General features: G+C 44.6%; 2 protein-coding genes across 2 annotated transcripts; both read right to left on the bottom strand.

The window, feature by feature from the left end:
• Positions 1-5271: 5271 nt before the first annotated feature.
• On the bottom strand, positions 5272-6249 carry LOC125444076 (olfactory receptor 14A16-like). Its single transcript, XM_048516512.1, has one exon. It carries the CDS (start codon positions 6205-6207, stop codon positions 5272-5274), a length of 936 nt encoding a protein of 311 aa, XP_048372469.1. The 5' UTR covers positions 6208-6249.
• Positions 6250-12958: 6709 nt separating this feature from the next.
• On the bottom strand, positions 12959-13981 carry LOC125444753 (olfactory receptor 14A16-like). The gene has a single exon (XM_048517396.1). It carries the CDS (start codon positions 13979-13981, stop codon positions 13028-13030), a length of 954 nt encoding a protein of 317 aa, XP_048373353.1. The 3' UTR covers positions 12959-13027.
• Positions 13982-15102: the final 1121 nt, after the last annotated feature.

The following is a 15102-nucleotide window of genomic DNA, read 5'->3' on the forward strand; positions in this document are numbered from 1 at the left end:
GCTCACGGTTTTGGTGTGTATTTCCCAGGTCAGTGGGCACAGGGCCTTTGGCCTCCAGCTTGGGTACACAGGGCATCACCAGGGACCCTACTCTTCTAGAACTGTTCCCCATCTTGGTGGCGGTGCACATTTGGCACAATCTCCGCCTCAATAAAAGGGTGCTTTTCTGGTGCTGGCAACCAGGCGGTGATGCGCAGGGTGAACAGGCAGTCGCAGCAAATCTGCACGGGTCATGCGTTTGGTTCACAGAATCTTGTTCTCACCTGTATCACCTATAACATTTCTTTTAAAGCTGCTTTCGCTTCAGGGTTTGCAAAATGAGATTGCTGATGCTTTATCTCGCCAGTAGGTGGGATCGATTCTCGGCGCCTTGCCCTCAAGGAGCTGTTCCCGGGCGACAGTGCCAGCGTCCCTGTGGGAACCTTGGCAGCCAACCGGGCTACTCATCACAGGTGTTTTAAACTCGTTGGTACCGGCAACACGCAGGCAGTAATGGCCAGAGCCGTATGCTGACTTCTGGAGCTATGCAGCGTCCAAGGTCTGGGCCGTCTGTGGTAGGTGGGACACAGGCCTCCCACTGGAGTATTTAAGTACAACCTACGGGGCGGGGGATGCACCCATGCTCCAAGGGGGTCCAACTGGGCGGGCATCGCCTTTTACTGCAGGGGTTTCGGGCTTCCTGGGATGTGACCCATGCGTTAGTAGTTCGGCCGCTGGTGGCGGGCTGGTGAGCGGGTGGGCCCCAGACTGAGGGACCTCCGGCGCTTCAGTCACCAGGGAGGTGTTGCAGGCAGTCACCGGGGAGCTATGCAGGTGTGTACCCCACGCTATGAGCAAGCATTTACTTTTCGCAGCCGCCTTTCACCTGGCGCATCATGGGGCTTTCTGTGGCCCAGGGAACTAGTTGCCCCCACTAGGGGACCGGCCGGGCCCAGCACCAAGGCTGCAAAGGGAGCACCTCATCCTGTCGGGGGACATGGTCTATGCACACATTCCCCAAACCACTAGGAAGGCTAATGCAGACTGGGTCACCATGCCGGGTCCTGCCTGGCCACTGCCACCTGCCCCGGCCTCCCCTCATCTCTCTTGGCTTCGGCACAGGCCTCGGATGGGTGGCGGCGTCTCTTGCACACGAGGACTGCTTCCCCCTCACCAGGTTCCAGATGCTGGCGGTAAGCCTGCATGCTTGGCATCGGCCGGGCTGCCAGCCACCCGCTTCTTTGCACTCTTTTCGAACTAGCCGCTTACAACCGCAGCGCAGGGAGGGCAGGGGCCCAGGGAGGACATCCGTACCCTGGGAAGTGGGGTGGGCGGTCGGGGGCTTTTTTTTCGGGCTTACATTCGCCTTCATCTGACTTGTTGATTCTCTCCACAGTGCCTCCAGGGGACGCCGCAGACCAAGTTTTTTTTTGACAGGTGTGGGTCATGGGGCACAGCCTTGTCAGCCAGAGACGGAAACCACACCTGCTCATCTGAATGGGGCCAGCATCTCGGACTCGGGGCTCACGAAGGGATTACCTGGCTGGGGCAAGGGGCACATGCTCTGGCATGAAACTTGAGCCCAAGCTCATCGAAAGTACATTTTCCAGTTGGCCACACCTGATCTCCTAGTTATCCACCTGGGGGAGGAGGATCTCCCGGCCAGGTCGGCTCTGGAACTCACAGGCGGTGGCCACCATCGCCATGGAGCTCTCGCCAGGCATCAGCCCTGCATGACCTTGGTCTGGTCCGAGCTGCTGCTGGGTCCACTGGAGGGGAGTTGTGGACCCCACTGCCGCGGGACAGGGCTTGCAAAAAAGTCAACAAGTATGTCAGCTTGGCAGGAAAAGTGGTGCTCTTCCTTGGGGGAGCGGTGGTGGACCATGCTGTATCACCCGGGACAACAAAGAACTTTTTTGAGCCGGGATGGTATCCTACCACCTGCTGGGGCATGACCCTGTGGCTTCCATCCGTCCAGTACACCCTCCTCCGCTGGGCTAAACTGGCCAAGCACAGGCTCAGGCTTGAGGAGGCTAATGGGAGCTGCAAGGGGGGCAGCTCGTGGCGGGTTTGCAATGGGTGTCGCACATCTGGGGAGAAAACGAGCCTTCCGGCTGGGTCTCCCAGGCTTGTGCCCTGTGGAAGGGCCGGGGGGGTGGGGCAGGCAGGCTGGCAGGCCGGGCAGGCTAGGTCAGCGTCTCGGCCGACCCCCCAGGGAGTGGGGTCGGGTCGGGCCGATAGGCGGCCGAGGGCTTAGCCAGTGCCCGACACCCCAGCAAGCAAGGAGAGGAGGGCGGGCCGATAGGCGGCCATGGGCTTAGCCGGTGCCCGTCTCCTCAGCAGGGGCGGGCGGTGAAGTCGGGAGTGTTATCACTTGGCTTCCCTTCCCGTCAGTTCCCAATGGAGATTGGGATCTGATGTTCGACCCGTTTGCCGCCCAGCTCTTTTGTACATAGTTCATGTTGATTATGTTATTGAATACACAAACTGGCTTTCAAGTGCCCATTCCTTTCCAGCCTGTCGTTGTTGTGTGATTATTGAGCGAAGTAAAGTCTCACCATCTGCAGCAAATAAATCCACACCTATTGCTACATTAGATTTCTTCCATTATGACTAAACCCAACTGCTAATTGACATAGAATCAATATGTTAGGATGTGAAAAAAAGATGTCTATGAGTTATGGAAGAAGTCGAAGAAATACCATGAATAACATGAACAGAATTAAAGCTCTTTCATCTTTCTCATTGTTTATATCTCTGTATGGAAATGTTGAGATGCCTGACGTTCAGAGACCCAGATATACTTGCCATATTGTGGTAAGATGTGTGATTAATTTGTAAAATTAAGTCTGATTACTTGGATTTTTAAAATCAAATTCAGATCTTTGAAATCATATGCTCATGCCTGACATTTCCCTCCAGTAAGGAGAATCAAGGTGGCCTACAAGCTTATCTCCCTTCCTTCTACCACAACAGGCACTTTGTGAGATAGATATGGCTAAGAGAGTTCTGAAGAACTGTGACTAGCCCAAGGTCACCCAGCTGGAATGTAGGAGTACAAAAACATATCTGGCTCGTGAGATAAGCCTCTGCCACTCAGGTGGAGGGGTTCGGAATCAAACCTGATTCTCCCAATCAACCTGCACTTAACCACTTCACCCCATCTCCATAATAAAGCTTGAGTCTGATTACTTGGATTTTAAGAATCTAATTCAGACCTTTCAAATCAGACCCTTTAAGCTGGAAGACCATAATTCCAAGGTCACTGAAGACGAGACTGACCATAAAGATAAGTGAATGAGGTGATCGTCTGTTTACCAGGCTTTAATAATTGCAATATTAATCAGAATGGTTTTAATTAAAAAATTATACAAAATATCTATCTATCTATCTATCTATCTATCTATCTATCTATCTATCTATCTATCTATCTATCTATCTATCTATCTATCTATCTATCTATCTATCTATCTATCTATCTATCTATCTATCTATCCAGACTTCTATTTTTTTTTCTATATTGCCTGGGAATGGACATGCTAATTCACCTACAATGGTAAAAAATGTTCAGCCAACCCTGAGGGAATCTCAGGTAAAGGAGCCTGGAATTTTAATTTGTGTGTAATATGTAGATTACCTTTTACTGTGTTCTAACAAAAACCAATTGTGTGCAAGGTATCTGCTGTGATGCAAGGGACAAGATATCTTGTACAAATGTTCTGCCCCAAGCCCACTTCCAGTTTCCTTTTTCCCCACACCAAGGAACTTCATTTTAAGTGCCGCTTTAATGTTCTTCGTCAACAGAGCGAAGGCAGGTAACCCAGTGGCCAGAGATTTGACATGAAATCTTCCCTCCATCTACTGCCAGCCTACCCAACTTCACCCTTCCCATTCCCTTAGACTGCCATAGAAACCTCTTTCTTTCCCCTCCCTGTTGTGAATGACCCTTCCTGCTTCTTCCTCATTCTGCCAGACCATTTTTCCACCTCCTGTTTTTTGCCCTTGATCCCCCTCCTCCTCCTGATTTCTATGTGCTAGGAAAAATGAGGCGCAGAACAGTTTGCATTTAACAGCGCATGGGAAAGTGGTGATTGGAAATCAGGAGAGTGTTCCAAAGGTGAATCACATTGTTCCAAGTAGCCTGCATACTGCTATTTCAGACCCTCATCCTTCCTGTCAGAGAATGGAAACAGTGGGTTGGAACTGGACAGGGAATCTTTTCAGATATACTATTTCAGTGTTTGTTATTTATTATACTGTGATATTGATATCAATATATCAATGTAAATATTGTAAAAATGATGATTTTGTGCATTTTAAAAGCGGGATTGTGTTCCAATAATCAAAACAAACCCACCTCCATAATAAAGATTTATTAAAAATTATATCGGGAATCTCTGCTCAGATGTTAATAGTACTACCAAGAATAGATCATACTCTATACCTAATTTTTCATGGATAAATGCTAGTTGGGGTCTCTAGATCAGGGGTCCCCAAACTTTTTAAACCAGGGGCCAGTTCACTGTCCCTCAGACTGTTGGAGGGCCGGACTAAAAAAAACTATGAACAAATTCCTATGCACGAATGATTGTAAAATGTTTGATTTCACCTTTCAACCTTTCTGTCATGGTCTATTTTTAGAACAGTGACCAAAGTATGTCAAGTATAGGGTGGGCTCCAAATATTGTTGGGGAGGCTGTAGAATACCTTCCCCTGTAAAAAAAAAAAAGCAGAACTCCCAATGAAACATTCCATCTAACCCAGGATCAGGTATCTTCCTGGGTTCTTTCCTCCCTAGCAGCCAGCGATCGATTCACCAGCCTGGCTGATGCCAATGGGAGTGAGGCGGAACAGAAAGCCTGAGAGCAACACATGGAGTAGCTGAGAGGGAAGGGTGGAGCAGGCGTTGCCACATGTAAGGTTTCCAACTCTGGGTCAGAAAATTCATGGAGATTTGGGGGTGCCATCATGTAACTGCAATCAACAGCCGTTGGGACCGGTTCCTCCTCTCCCTCGAGCCCCCACTGCACATGAATGGAGCCATCGCCGCCATGCCTGGCGAGCCAGATAAATGCCTTCAGGGGGCCACATGTGGCCCCCGGGCAGTAGTTTGGGGACCCCTGCTCTAGATGAATGAGCCAATTGGTTTATTAAATTTTCTAAATATTTGGCTCAGGGGTTTTCATTGTGGCTTGAATAAATCCTGATCTGTGCCGAATCAGGTTTTTTTCTGCATTTTTTGCTAATTCAGCTTTACCTAATAAACAAGCCTAATTCTGAGGTCGAGATGGGTCAACCCAATTTTTGTAGAAAAGCTTTGCTGGGAAATATTTTAGGAAAATGCCCACAATTAGACAGTTTCAATAAAGCAGTCTTGATTTCCGTGTTTCTCATGCTATAAATGAATGGGTTGAGCAAAGGAGGGACTACTGCATAAATTATTGCAAAAAGAGCATTCAGGATGGATGAAGAGTATCTGTGAGGTCTCACATAGGCAAAGATTCCACTGAATACAAATAAAGAGACCACAGTGAGGTGAGGAAGGCAAGTAGACATGGCCTTTTTCTGAGCACGCACGGAAGGGATTCTGAGCACTGCTGCAAAAATCTGCAAGTAGGTGACAATGATGAAGATGAAACATCCTAGTGCAAGGGAACAACTAAACATAACAAAACCAACTTCAACAAGATACATATCTGAACAGGCGAGTTTTAGCATCTGTGGTATTTCACAGAAGAGCTGATCAATCATGTTGGAGCAAAAAGTGATGGCAAAAGTTCCCCAAGTGTGTAACATACCATTGAGTATACCAACAATCCATGCACTGACTGCCATCTGAATGCAGGCATCTTTGTGCATAATGGTCTCATATTGCAGTGGATTGCAGATAGCCACATACCGATCGTATGCCATTACTGTTAGAATTGCTAAATCTGCCCCTAGAAATAGAACAAGGCAGAAAACTTGAGCTACACATCCTGAATAAGAAATTGACCTGCTGTTCATGAGGGAATTGGCCATGGCTTTGGGCACCATGACAGAAACTGAGCCAAGGTCCAGAATGGCCAAATTCATGAGAAAGAAGTACATGGGGGTGTGCAGATGATGGTCCAAGGATACAGCAAGGATGATTAGAAGATTGCCAGTCACTGCAGTCAAGTATACTGCGAAGAACACAAAGAAGTGTAACATCTGTAGATCTCGGATGTCAGACAATTCCAAGAGCATGAAGTGAGATGTGGAGGTAAGATTGGGTATTGTACCCTCAATATCCAACTTCAGACTATATGCAGGATGTATTACAGAAATCATTTTATTCCAGTAATATCGATTAGCTATTAGTCAGGCTTGCTTGTTTTACATTTCTTGTCTTCCAGGCAGTTCTGTACTGAACTGAATATACAGTAAATCAGACATTCCTCATCATGGACATAGCAATGTTTCTCTTTCTGCTGTCCTCAAGAAAAGTCTCATGTTAAAATGTTAAAATACACTGACATATTCTTGTACAATTTTCATATTTATAGTCTGACTATTTAGTCAGAAACTACATCAGACATCACAAACTGACTTGATATTTCCGCAGCTTATGCATGCATGGATGTGTTGCATATAGTATGATCTATCCATGGAAAATGAGGCAGTGGATATTGTCCTGATCAACAATCCAATTTCTTCTTCTATACTTAAAGGTTCTGTTGCAACTTTGGATTTTTGCTCAGTGCAACAATTTCAACTAGTAATAGTGGATGGAAAAAGATAACTTAAAATTTTCTGCAATTATTCTATACACACAAACAGACTCACTTATGAATGGTCTAGTATTTTAAATGTTGAATATCTTGGAGGAGGCAGTATTCCAAGTTGTTCTATTTTCTTCTTTTCCACCTGAGATCTCCTGTGTCAGATTCGTCTGAGATAGACACTGAGTTTTCAAATATCGTGTCTTCATTCCATGTGCTCATATTGAAAGATTGTTGAGTAGAGTGAAGTGCAAACACAAAATTCAGAACAGACTTGGGTTCAGGAAGCTGTGATACAGAGCAAAAGACATCAGCACTACAAAAACATAAGAAGAAAATATGGAAAAACTTTGATAACATCAAAATCAATTTCTTTTCCAGTTGCTTAAATACATACATCCTTTCACCGAAGTCATTATATTGATCTCGTTGTGGGAATTGCTAAAATATCTGATTTTTATCTAACCAGTACCAAAATGGCTGTAGAGATGAGAAAGAGATCCATTTATATGGTGTGCTTGGCAACTTATTCCCAGAGTTCAGCTCACCTAAGTACAATCTGAGGCTGAAACCCTTTTCCCTCTGGTATATTGTTTCTTCGGTTTTTCTAACACACATAACTTGATAATTAATACAACTTGTCTGAGTACATGAGATAAGATCAATGTCATGAGATGAAAAATCCACACCTATTACATCAGGTTTCTTTTATTAAGACTAAATCCAGTTGCTAAGTGACACAAAATCAATATGCTAGGCCAGGGTGTGCAAAGAAGGTGTCTGAGGCTGCAAGAAAGATGAAGAAATGACATGAATAACACGAGTAGAAATAAAGCTCTTTGGCCTCTCTCATTTGCAGGAAAATATTTGCATTTTGTATGGAAATGTTGGGATGTGTAACACCCAGGGACCCAGATATATGTATCTTGTGGTCGTTAGATGTGTAATTAATTTTTTGAAATCAAGCCTGGTTACTTGGGTATCAACTAGATATCAAGAATGGGCCTTTCCCCACTTACTGTAAGCCCCGCCCTACTTGAGGAGAGTAGCACGGGGTTCCTCCTCCCTCCCTTCCCCTTAGCGCGCGGCATCCCAGGCGCTCTTCCGAACGGCGCCTTTTGACGACCCCGCACAGAGCGCGGGGTCGTGGGGACGCCTGGGCGCGCGCCTGAGAGCAGCGCGCGGCATAGTGGGGATGGAAGGGAGTGGGGAAAGGCCCAATCTCAATCAGATCTTTCAAATCAGACCCTTTGAGTTGAAAGATGCCAGGTGCCAGGGGATCAAAGTCCACCCTGACCATATAGATAGGTGGTCATCTGGGGTGCCAGGTTTTAAGAAATGAGAAATGAGAAGGTTATTTCCTTTATTTTTTTCAACCAAACATCTATCTCCATTTTGTCTCCAGATTTCTGATTTTTCTCTATTGTCTGACAGATGCCAGGGAATCAAAGTCCAGCCTGATTTTTCTCTATCCAATGCTAGTCCATGTTCACGAGTTCAAGTGAAAAAGAAATTACTCATTCAAATCCTGCCAGATCTAACCCACCCAGCAGGATGCAAATACTCTCCCATCAGATTGAGCTTGGAAACTTCAGAACTAAGTGGCCATATTTTACTCTTGCCCGAATATAATATACATAGCACAATGCATAACACAGGCCTTTAAGCTTACCATTTCATAACTAAACCTGGCCCCTTCCGCACGGGCAGAATACGGCGCCCTGGGGATGGCAAAAATGCCGTCCCCAGGGAGCCATTCGCACAGGGGGCGCAGCTGCTTTGCAGCCGCGCCACCCTCGCTCCGCCCGAGAGGTGCGAAGCCACCGTTTTCCAACCTCACTTGCCAAGCGAGGTTTATGGAAAATGGCAGCTTGGAGCTGCTGCCATGCGAACGGCAGCGGCTCCAAGGTGCCTTCCCTCCCCCCATGTCCTGGCGACCTACCTGTCCTGCGGCCCTCTGGTGCGTCGCCAAGGCCTGGGGACATGCCCCCTCTGCCCTGCGACTCTGGAGTGGTCAGTCCCAGAGGGGTCGGGTTGGCGTCATCTACGCCGACCCGACCCCTTCCACCGCCGTACGGAAACGGCCCCTGTTTTACAATACTGAATTAGGGATGAGAGCTGAATTGAAAATTTCTTTATGGAACAACAAGTGATAAATAAATTGTTTTAATGGTGATCATCCTGTGGTTCAGCTTATCCTAAAGACTTGATTCCAACAATTCAATTGTATGATTACTCTTCTAGGGGGTGGGGGGGAAGCTACATTTCCCAACTTGTACTTCTTGACCCTTCTCCTGTTTTCAGTCTTATCTATTTCTATGATCTATAGTCCTCTACACTGGGACATATTTACCTTCCCAGGTAAATTCTTGGGTCTTGACTTGATATTGTAGGGATGGTGCATTACTGCAGCCCACCCAAATCTCTGAAGAAGGCAGGGAACATGGGCTTGTATTCAGCCAAAGATTAAGGACCTGTAGGTTTTCTTAAGTGGTAGTGGCAATTTTATCTAAATTCTCCCTCTCATTGCAGACCTAATTTACCCCAGAACAGAGATTCAGAGGATTACACAGGCAGTCCAATCCAGAGACAGTGGTGACCAGAGATGATGACACTGTGACTTCCCAGAATGGCTTCACCACCACCCACCTACACTGCCTCCAGAGGGCTTTCAGGTGGTGTGGGGAGGTTGCAAAACAGAAAAAAAAAACCCTTGGCTGCCTTGAAAGCCCTCCATAGGAATGTATGGAGTTATACCACCTTTGGGGTGACGTAAGTCTGAATAGAATAGAATAGAATCTTTATTGGCCAAGTGTGATTGGACACACAAGGAATTTGTCTCCGGTGCATATGCTCTCAGTGTACATAAAAGAAAAATACATTTGTCAAGAATCATAAGGTTCAACACTTAATGATTGTCATATAGGTCTAGTAAGCAATCAAAAAACAATCAGTAGTACTAAAAACATAAAATGTAAAGTCAAAAAATAAATGAAATGAAATGTCAGCACAATCATAAGTGGGAGGAGATGGGTAATAGGAATGATGAAAAAAGTAGTGCAGTAATTATATAATAAATATATAATAAATAGTTTGACATTATCGAGGGAATTATTTGTTTAGCAGAGTGATGGCATTCGGGAAAAAACTGTTCTTATGTCTAGTTGTCTTGGTGTGCAGTGCTCTGTAGCGACGTTTAGAGGGTAAGAGTTGAAACAGTTTATGTCCAGGATGCGAGGGGTCAGTAACTATTTTCACCGCCCTTTTTTTGACCCGTGCAGTATACAGGTCCTCAATGGAAGGCAGGTTAGCAGCAATTGTTTTTTCTGCAGTTCTGGCCATAGCATTCCTGACTTGATACCTGGGTGAAAGCTGACTACAGTCAGCTCCACCCCTGGGAACAGCCTGCCCCCCACCCCATGCCAGTGACTTCTCAGATGCCAGCATAGTTCCACAGTGGTTCCCATTTCTGGATTCTGCCACTGCAGAGTTGTATGGTGCCCAGATGCTGGCAGGGCTGTTCCTTACACTGACGAAAAGAGCAAATGCACCTTTATGGCCCTGCACCAGCTCTATTGGCTAATTTGTTCTCTTTCATTGGATTTGGCTGTATAGGGTTCTGGCTAATACCCTTGCAATTAGACCTTTGTCAATGCCTTCCCTGCCTCTGCTTGATTCTTCATACAAATAAACGGGCTTGTCACTCGGATCTTCCCCAGTACTCTCTGGAGAAGGATCCCATATACAGAGCACACAGATCAGCTGTGAGTCAAATCTCATGCATTGATAGGATGGCAGTTAGTGAGTAGCAGACCATCACACCATCTTTCCCCTTCTGAACTTCTCTTTGTATGTTTTGCCATCCATGTCCCATACTAGTCATCTTTTTTCTATATGTATGTTTTAATTCTCCATCCTCTTGAGTATGTGTGCTTGACTCTGTTGTCTGTGGCAGCAATTTTATAGCAGCACCTACCACCCTGCCTCAAATTCCAAAAGTGTTCAGATATGTAATTATGGTGGGGATCCCTGACACAAAGGCTCATTTTGCACATGCAGAATAATGCATTTTAAAACTGCTTTCAGTGCTCTTTGAAGCTGTGCGGAATAGCAAAAGCCACTTGCAAACAGTTGTGAAAGTGGTTTGAAAACGCATTATTTTGCGTGTGCGGAAGGGGCCAGAGAATCTGCTACAGGGATGATATAACAATCTGTGTGACTGATAAAATGAATATAATGCTTGAATGCTCTTGATCTTTGATGCATGGGAGAACATATGAAGAAATATGATCCCTTATGTTTATTGAGACCTGTAGAAAGGAAATATTGCCCAATTCTTGCTGTAATGCTGGATAAAAGTATAACCCAAAGCAAAGGGAAAACCTTGAAATGGCTGGGTTCATTTCTCCAGGGTTGAGGACAGAGAGTAGCAATTGGTGAGAAGACTTCAACTCACTGTTTGTCGGTGTGCAGAGTTCCACAAGGATCAATTATTTCACAAGACTGTTTGATATCTATATGTGTTAATATCTATATGTTTAATATAATCTCACCAGTGGTGGGATCCAAAAATTTTAATAACAGGTTCCGATGGTGGTGGGATTCAAACAGTGGCGCCACCACACACACGCACCTCCAGTCCCTATTGGGCAGGGAGGTTGCTTTAGTAACCCCTTCTCGGCACTCAGAAAAAAATTAGTAACCACTTCTAGAGAAGTGGGTGAGAACTGGTTGGATCCCACCTCTGAATCTCACCAGGTTTATCTGGAGGTTTAACTGGATTGTCATCAGTAAGCTACTGACACACCTATCTGTTGATGGGGGGTTATCCAGGAGCTGCCCCAGAAGTTCTAGTCAGTTGTTTAGAGACTGTGGAGGGGTAGATAAAAGAGAGCTGACTAAAGTTAAATCCAATGAAGACTGAGGACATGTGGCTGGATTGATATGGTTTGATGGGGATTACTGGCTGCCAACCCTAGACAGTCTCCAGGTGCAGGCTTTGTCAACTATTAAAAGTCTGGAGGTGCTCCAGGATACTTCTTTAACTATGCAGGTTCAGATAGCACACATAGCTCATATAGCATTTTTTCATCAATACCAGGCAAAGCAGCTGGCACCCTATCTTTCCCGGGCTGGGGCAACAGTGATCCACCCAACAGTCACCTCCAGGTTAGACTACTTCAATTCACTGTATGCAGGGCTACCCTTGGGTTTGCTCTAGAAGCTCCAGCTAGTCTAGAATGCAGCAGCGAGGGTTCTTACAGGAACCCCATGGTGGGCATACATCCAACCAGTACTCCACCAGCTTCACTGGCTCCAGGTGGAGCACTGGATCAAATTCAAAGTGCTTGGACTAATATACAAAGCTTTAAATAATCTGGGGCCCGGGCCCACACACCTACAGGACCATCTCTCCTGGTACATTTCCAAAGAGTGCTTTGTTCAGCAAACAGAAAATGCAAGATTGTTTTTTTTTCCCCACATCACATAATCTTATGTAACAGAGAGTTCAACTAGGGTCTGGAATAAACAGATTGAAACTCCACTCTGCCACTGAAACTTGCTGGGCTATAACATGCTGCCTTCGCTCCCTCATTAATTCATAGGATCACCATAAATCAGAAGTGTCTGGATGGCACTTAACATACACAAGGCTGTAATTCTATGCACATTTAGTAGGAAGAAAGTATTATCCTTGCTAGTAAACATGCACAGGACCAAAGCACACATTACCCGGGATACTTCAGCTATGAAATATTTATACCTGAAAGACTTGATGCAATGATCCCATTTAAAAATCCTAAATGTATTGCTTACATTTAAAACCAAGTTACCTTGGACTGGAAAAAAAAGTGTAATATCATATATATGCTATTAGTTCTTGGAAGAAAAGATGATCCATATAAATCTAAGTATCTTATAGAATGTACACCTTTGACAAAGATACACCCCGTGGAATTCACTAGATTAAAAGAGAATAAACTAACATTTATGCTCTTATCTCATCCCCTTTATGTTCCCATTCCATTTTTCTGTTTCCAATTTTCTTCCACCAGTAGATCCTTCTAGATACAAATTTACAGTTTCAATATTTTTAAATTGCTTTAATTGTATCATGTCTATCTTATTCTGGTCTATGCGGATCTATGACCATAATAAAGACTGATTGATTGACCGATTACCTTGGACTGGGGAAAAGTATACTATCATATGCATTATTTCTTGGAAGAAAAGAAGATTCATACAAATTTTACCACCTTCTTATAGGACACATTAAAAAGATACACAATGCTGAATTCACTAGACTAAAAGAGAATAGTTGACATTTGCTGACTAGGACATAAGTTCCGTCCAAAATGCTTCCACAGTGCAGATCTAATTTCTTGATTTCTCATGCTATAGATCACCGGGTTCATCATGGGGGGAAGCACAGAATATAGAACAGCAATCATCATAGCTACATCATTTTGGGTCCTGTTTGTTGGGCACAGGTAAGCCAGGGTGCCCGTAAAGATGAACAAAGAGACAACAACGAGGTGAGGCAAGCAGGTAGAAAGAGCTTTCCTCCTTCCTTGCGCTGAAGGAATTCTTAGCACATTGGTGAAGATCTGCATGTAAGAAAAAATGATGAAGGAAAAGCAGCCAAAGGCCGCACAGGCAGCAAATATAATGACCCCAAACTCCATTGTAACACTGTCATTGCAGGTGAGTTTCAGCAGTTGTGGTATTTCGCAGAAAAACTGGTGGACGGCATTGGAGCAAAAGGTGGTTGAGAAGGTGGCCCCGCTGTGTAATGCAGCGCAGAAAATTCCAATTATCCATGCACCGGCTGCCATTTGAACACAGGCTCCAGCGTTCATCATTGTCTCATATTGCAGTGGATTGCATATGGCGACATATCGATCATAAGCCATGACGGTGAGGAGCACCAAGTCAGTCATTGCAAAGAAGATGAGAAAAAAGACTTGGGAAACACATTCTGTATAGGAAATCAGTGTTGTATTCATGAGAGAATTGCTCATAGCTTTGGGAATGTTCACTGAGATATTGCCAATGTCTGCAATAGATAAATTCATCAGAAAAAAGTACATAGGTGTGTGAAGATGGTGGTTGAGGGCTACAAGTATGATGATGATAAGATTCCCCATGATGGTGGCCAAATAAAGGAGAAGAAAGGCCACAAAGTGTAAAAGCTGCAGCTGCCGAACATCAGAGAAACCTAGAAGAAGGAAAACAGTTTCTGTGGTTTGGTTGGGCATTTTGTTCCCTGTTAGAAAAATGAAGAAGGACAATGGGTGTGATTTATTGAGACATAGTGTGGTTCACACATGCATGTAAGTCTAAGCAAAAGATGACTTACATACATGTGTGGGTCATGACACTCAGGAATTATTTCTCATCACTTCAGACATAATATGATGGATCCAACAAGATTTTTCACTCAATCTGCTTGATTCCTCTGCTTAATTACATCTTCCATCCCAAATGGCTCTTATCCATGAAGTTCCCATGATCCCAAGAATCAGGGACAAGAAACATCTGTGCCTAAATGTAAAGAAAACATCTGTCCAACAACTAAGAATGAAACCTCAATTTTTTTAAAAATCACTATGCTGATAATCCTTTTAGTACCTTTTCAATACATCAGATTTTTAACCCCTGAAAAGGAAAAAAGAGCCTCTAATTTTCATTTGAATGAAATTGCCCTAGTGCTTCTGACAACTACAGGGGACTGAGTACTTAAAAATGGAATGCCTACCTAACACAGCTATTATTTTTAAAAGAGCCTTTAAAACGGAGGAGTGATATGTTTAAAACCAAAGCAGGTTCTTTATTGAGTGACCCGTAGACTCTGTAGCATAGGACTAGCTTAAGGTACTAGAAGTGTTTAATACTTCACTATTTATTTACGGGATTGGATCTGTTGGTGCTAGAAGGCAAAGTGGCCGTGTTTGACTCCCACAAGGGATATGCCAGGAATTGTGGGCCTCGTGTGGAAAAAAGTTGCAGCAGAGGGCCACCACGTGAGATCACTTCCCCCACTTCTTGTGCAAAAAGAAAAAAAGATAGGATCTAACCACTTACATTTATATCCATTTAAAGTGTAAGGTTGCTACATGGATTCAGTCATGGACTGGACCCAGGCCAAATAAATGCAGACTTTCAGATTCAAATTCTTCTGCTACTTACCAGTTGCTGAATCTGGCTCTTCAATCTGCTAGAAAGGTTTACGTGTATTTCAGGCCACATAAGCAATATCAAATGTTTTGCTTGTGAACTCAATTTATCCTTTCTTCCTTTTTCACTCTCTTCTGGCCCCTAGGGGTCCTAGGCACGAGGGAGCATCGTAGTTTATTCAAAAAGCTCAGTGGTGATTTTT

Source organism: Sphaerodactylus townsendi, linkage group LG15 (assembly GCF_021028975.2).
Source record: "Sphaerodactylus townsendi isolate TG3544 linkage group LG15, MPM_Stown_v2.3, whole genome shotgun sequence".
NCBI lineage: Eukaryota > Metazoa > Chordata > Lepidosauria > Squamata > Sphaerodactylidae > Sphaerodactylus > Sphaerodactylus townsendi.

What these genes read in the sequence shown, in the direction of transcription:
- LOC125444076 (XM_048516512.1), bottom strand. Translation starts at nt 6,207, where the DNA reads ATGCTCTTGGAATTGTCTGACATCCGAGATCTACAGATGTTACACTTC.
- LOC125444753 (XM_048517396.1), bottom strand. Translation starts at nt 13,981, where the DNA reads ATGCCCAACCAAACCACAGAAACTGTTTTCCTTCTTCTAGGTTTCTCT.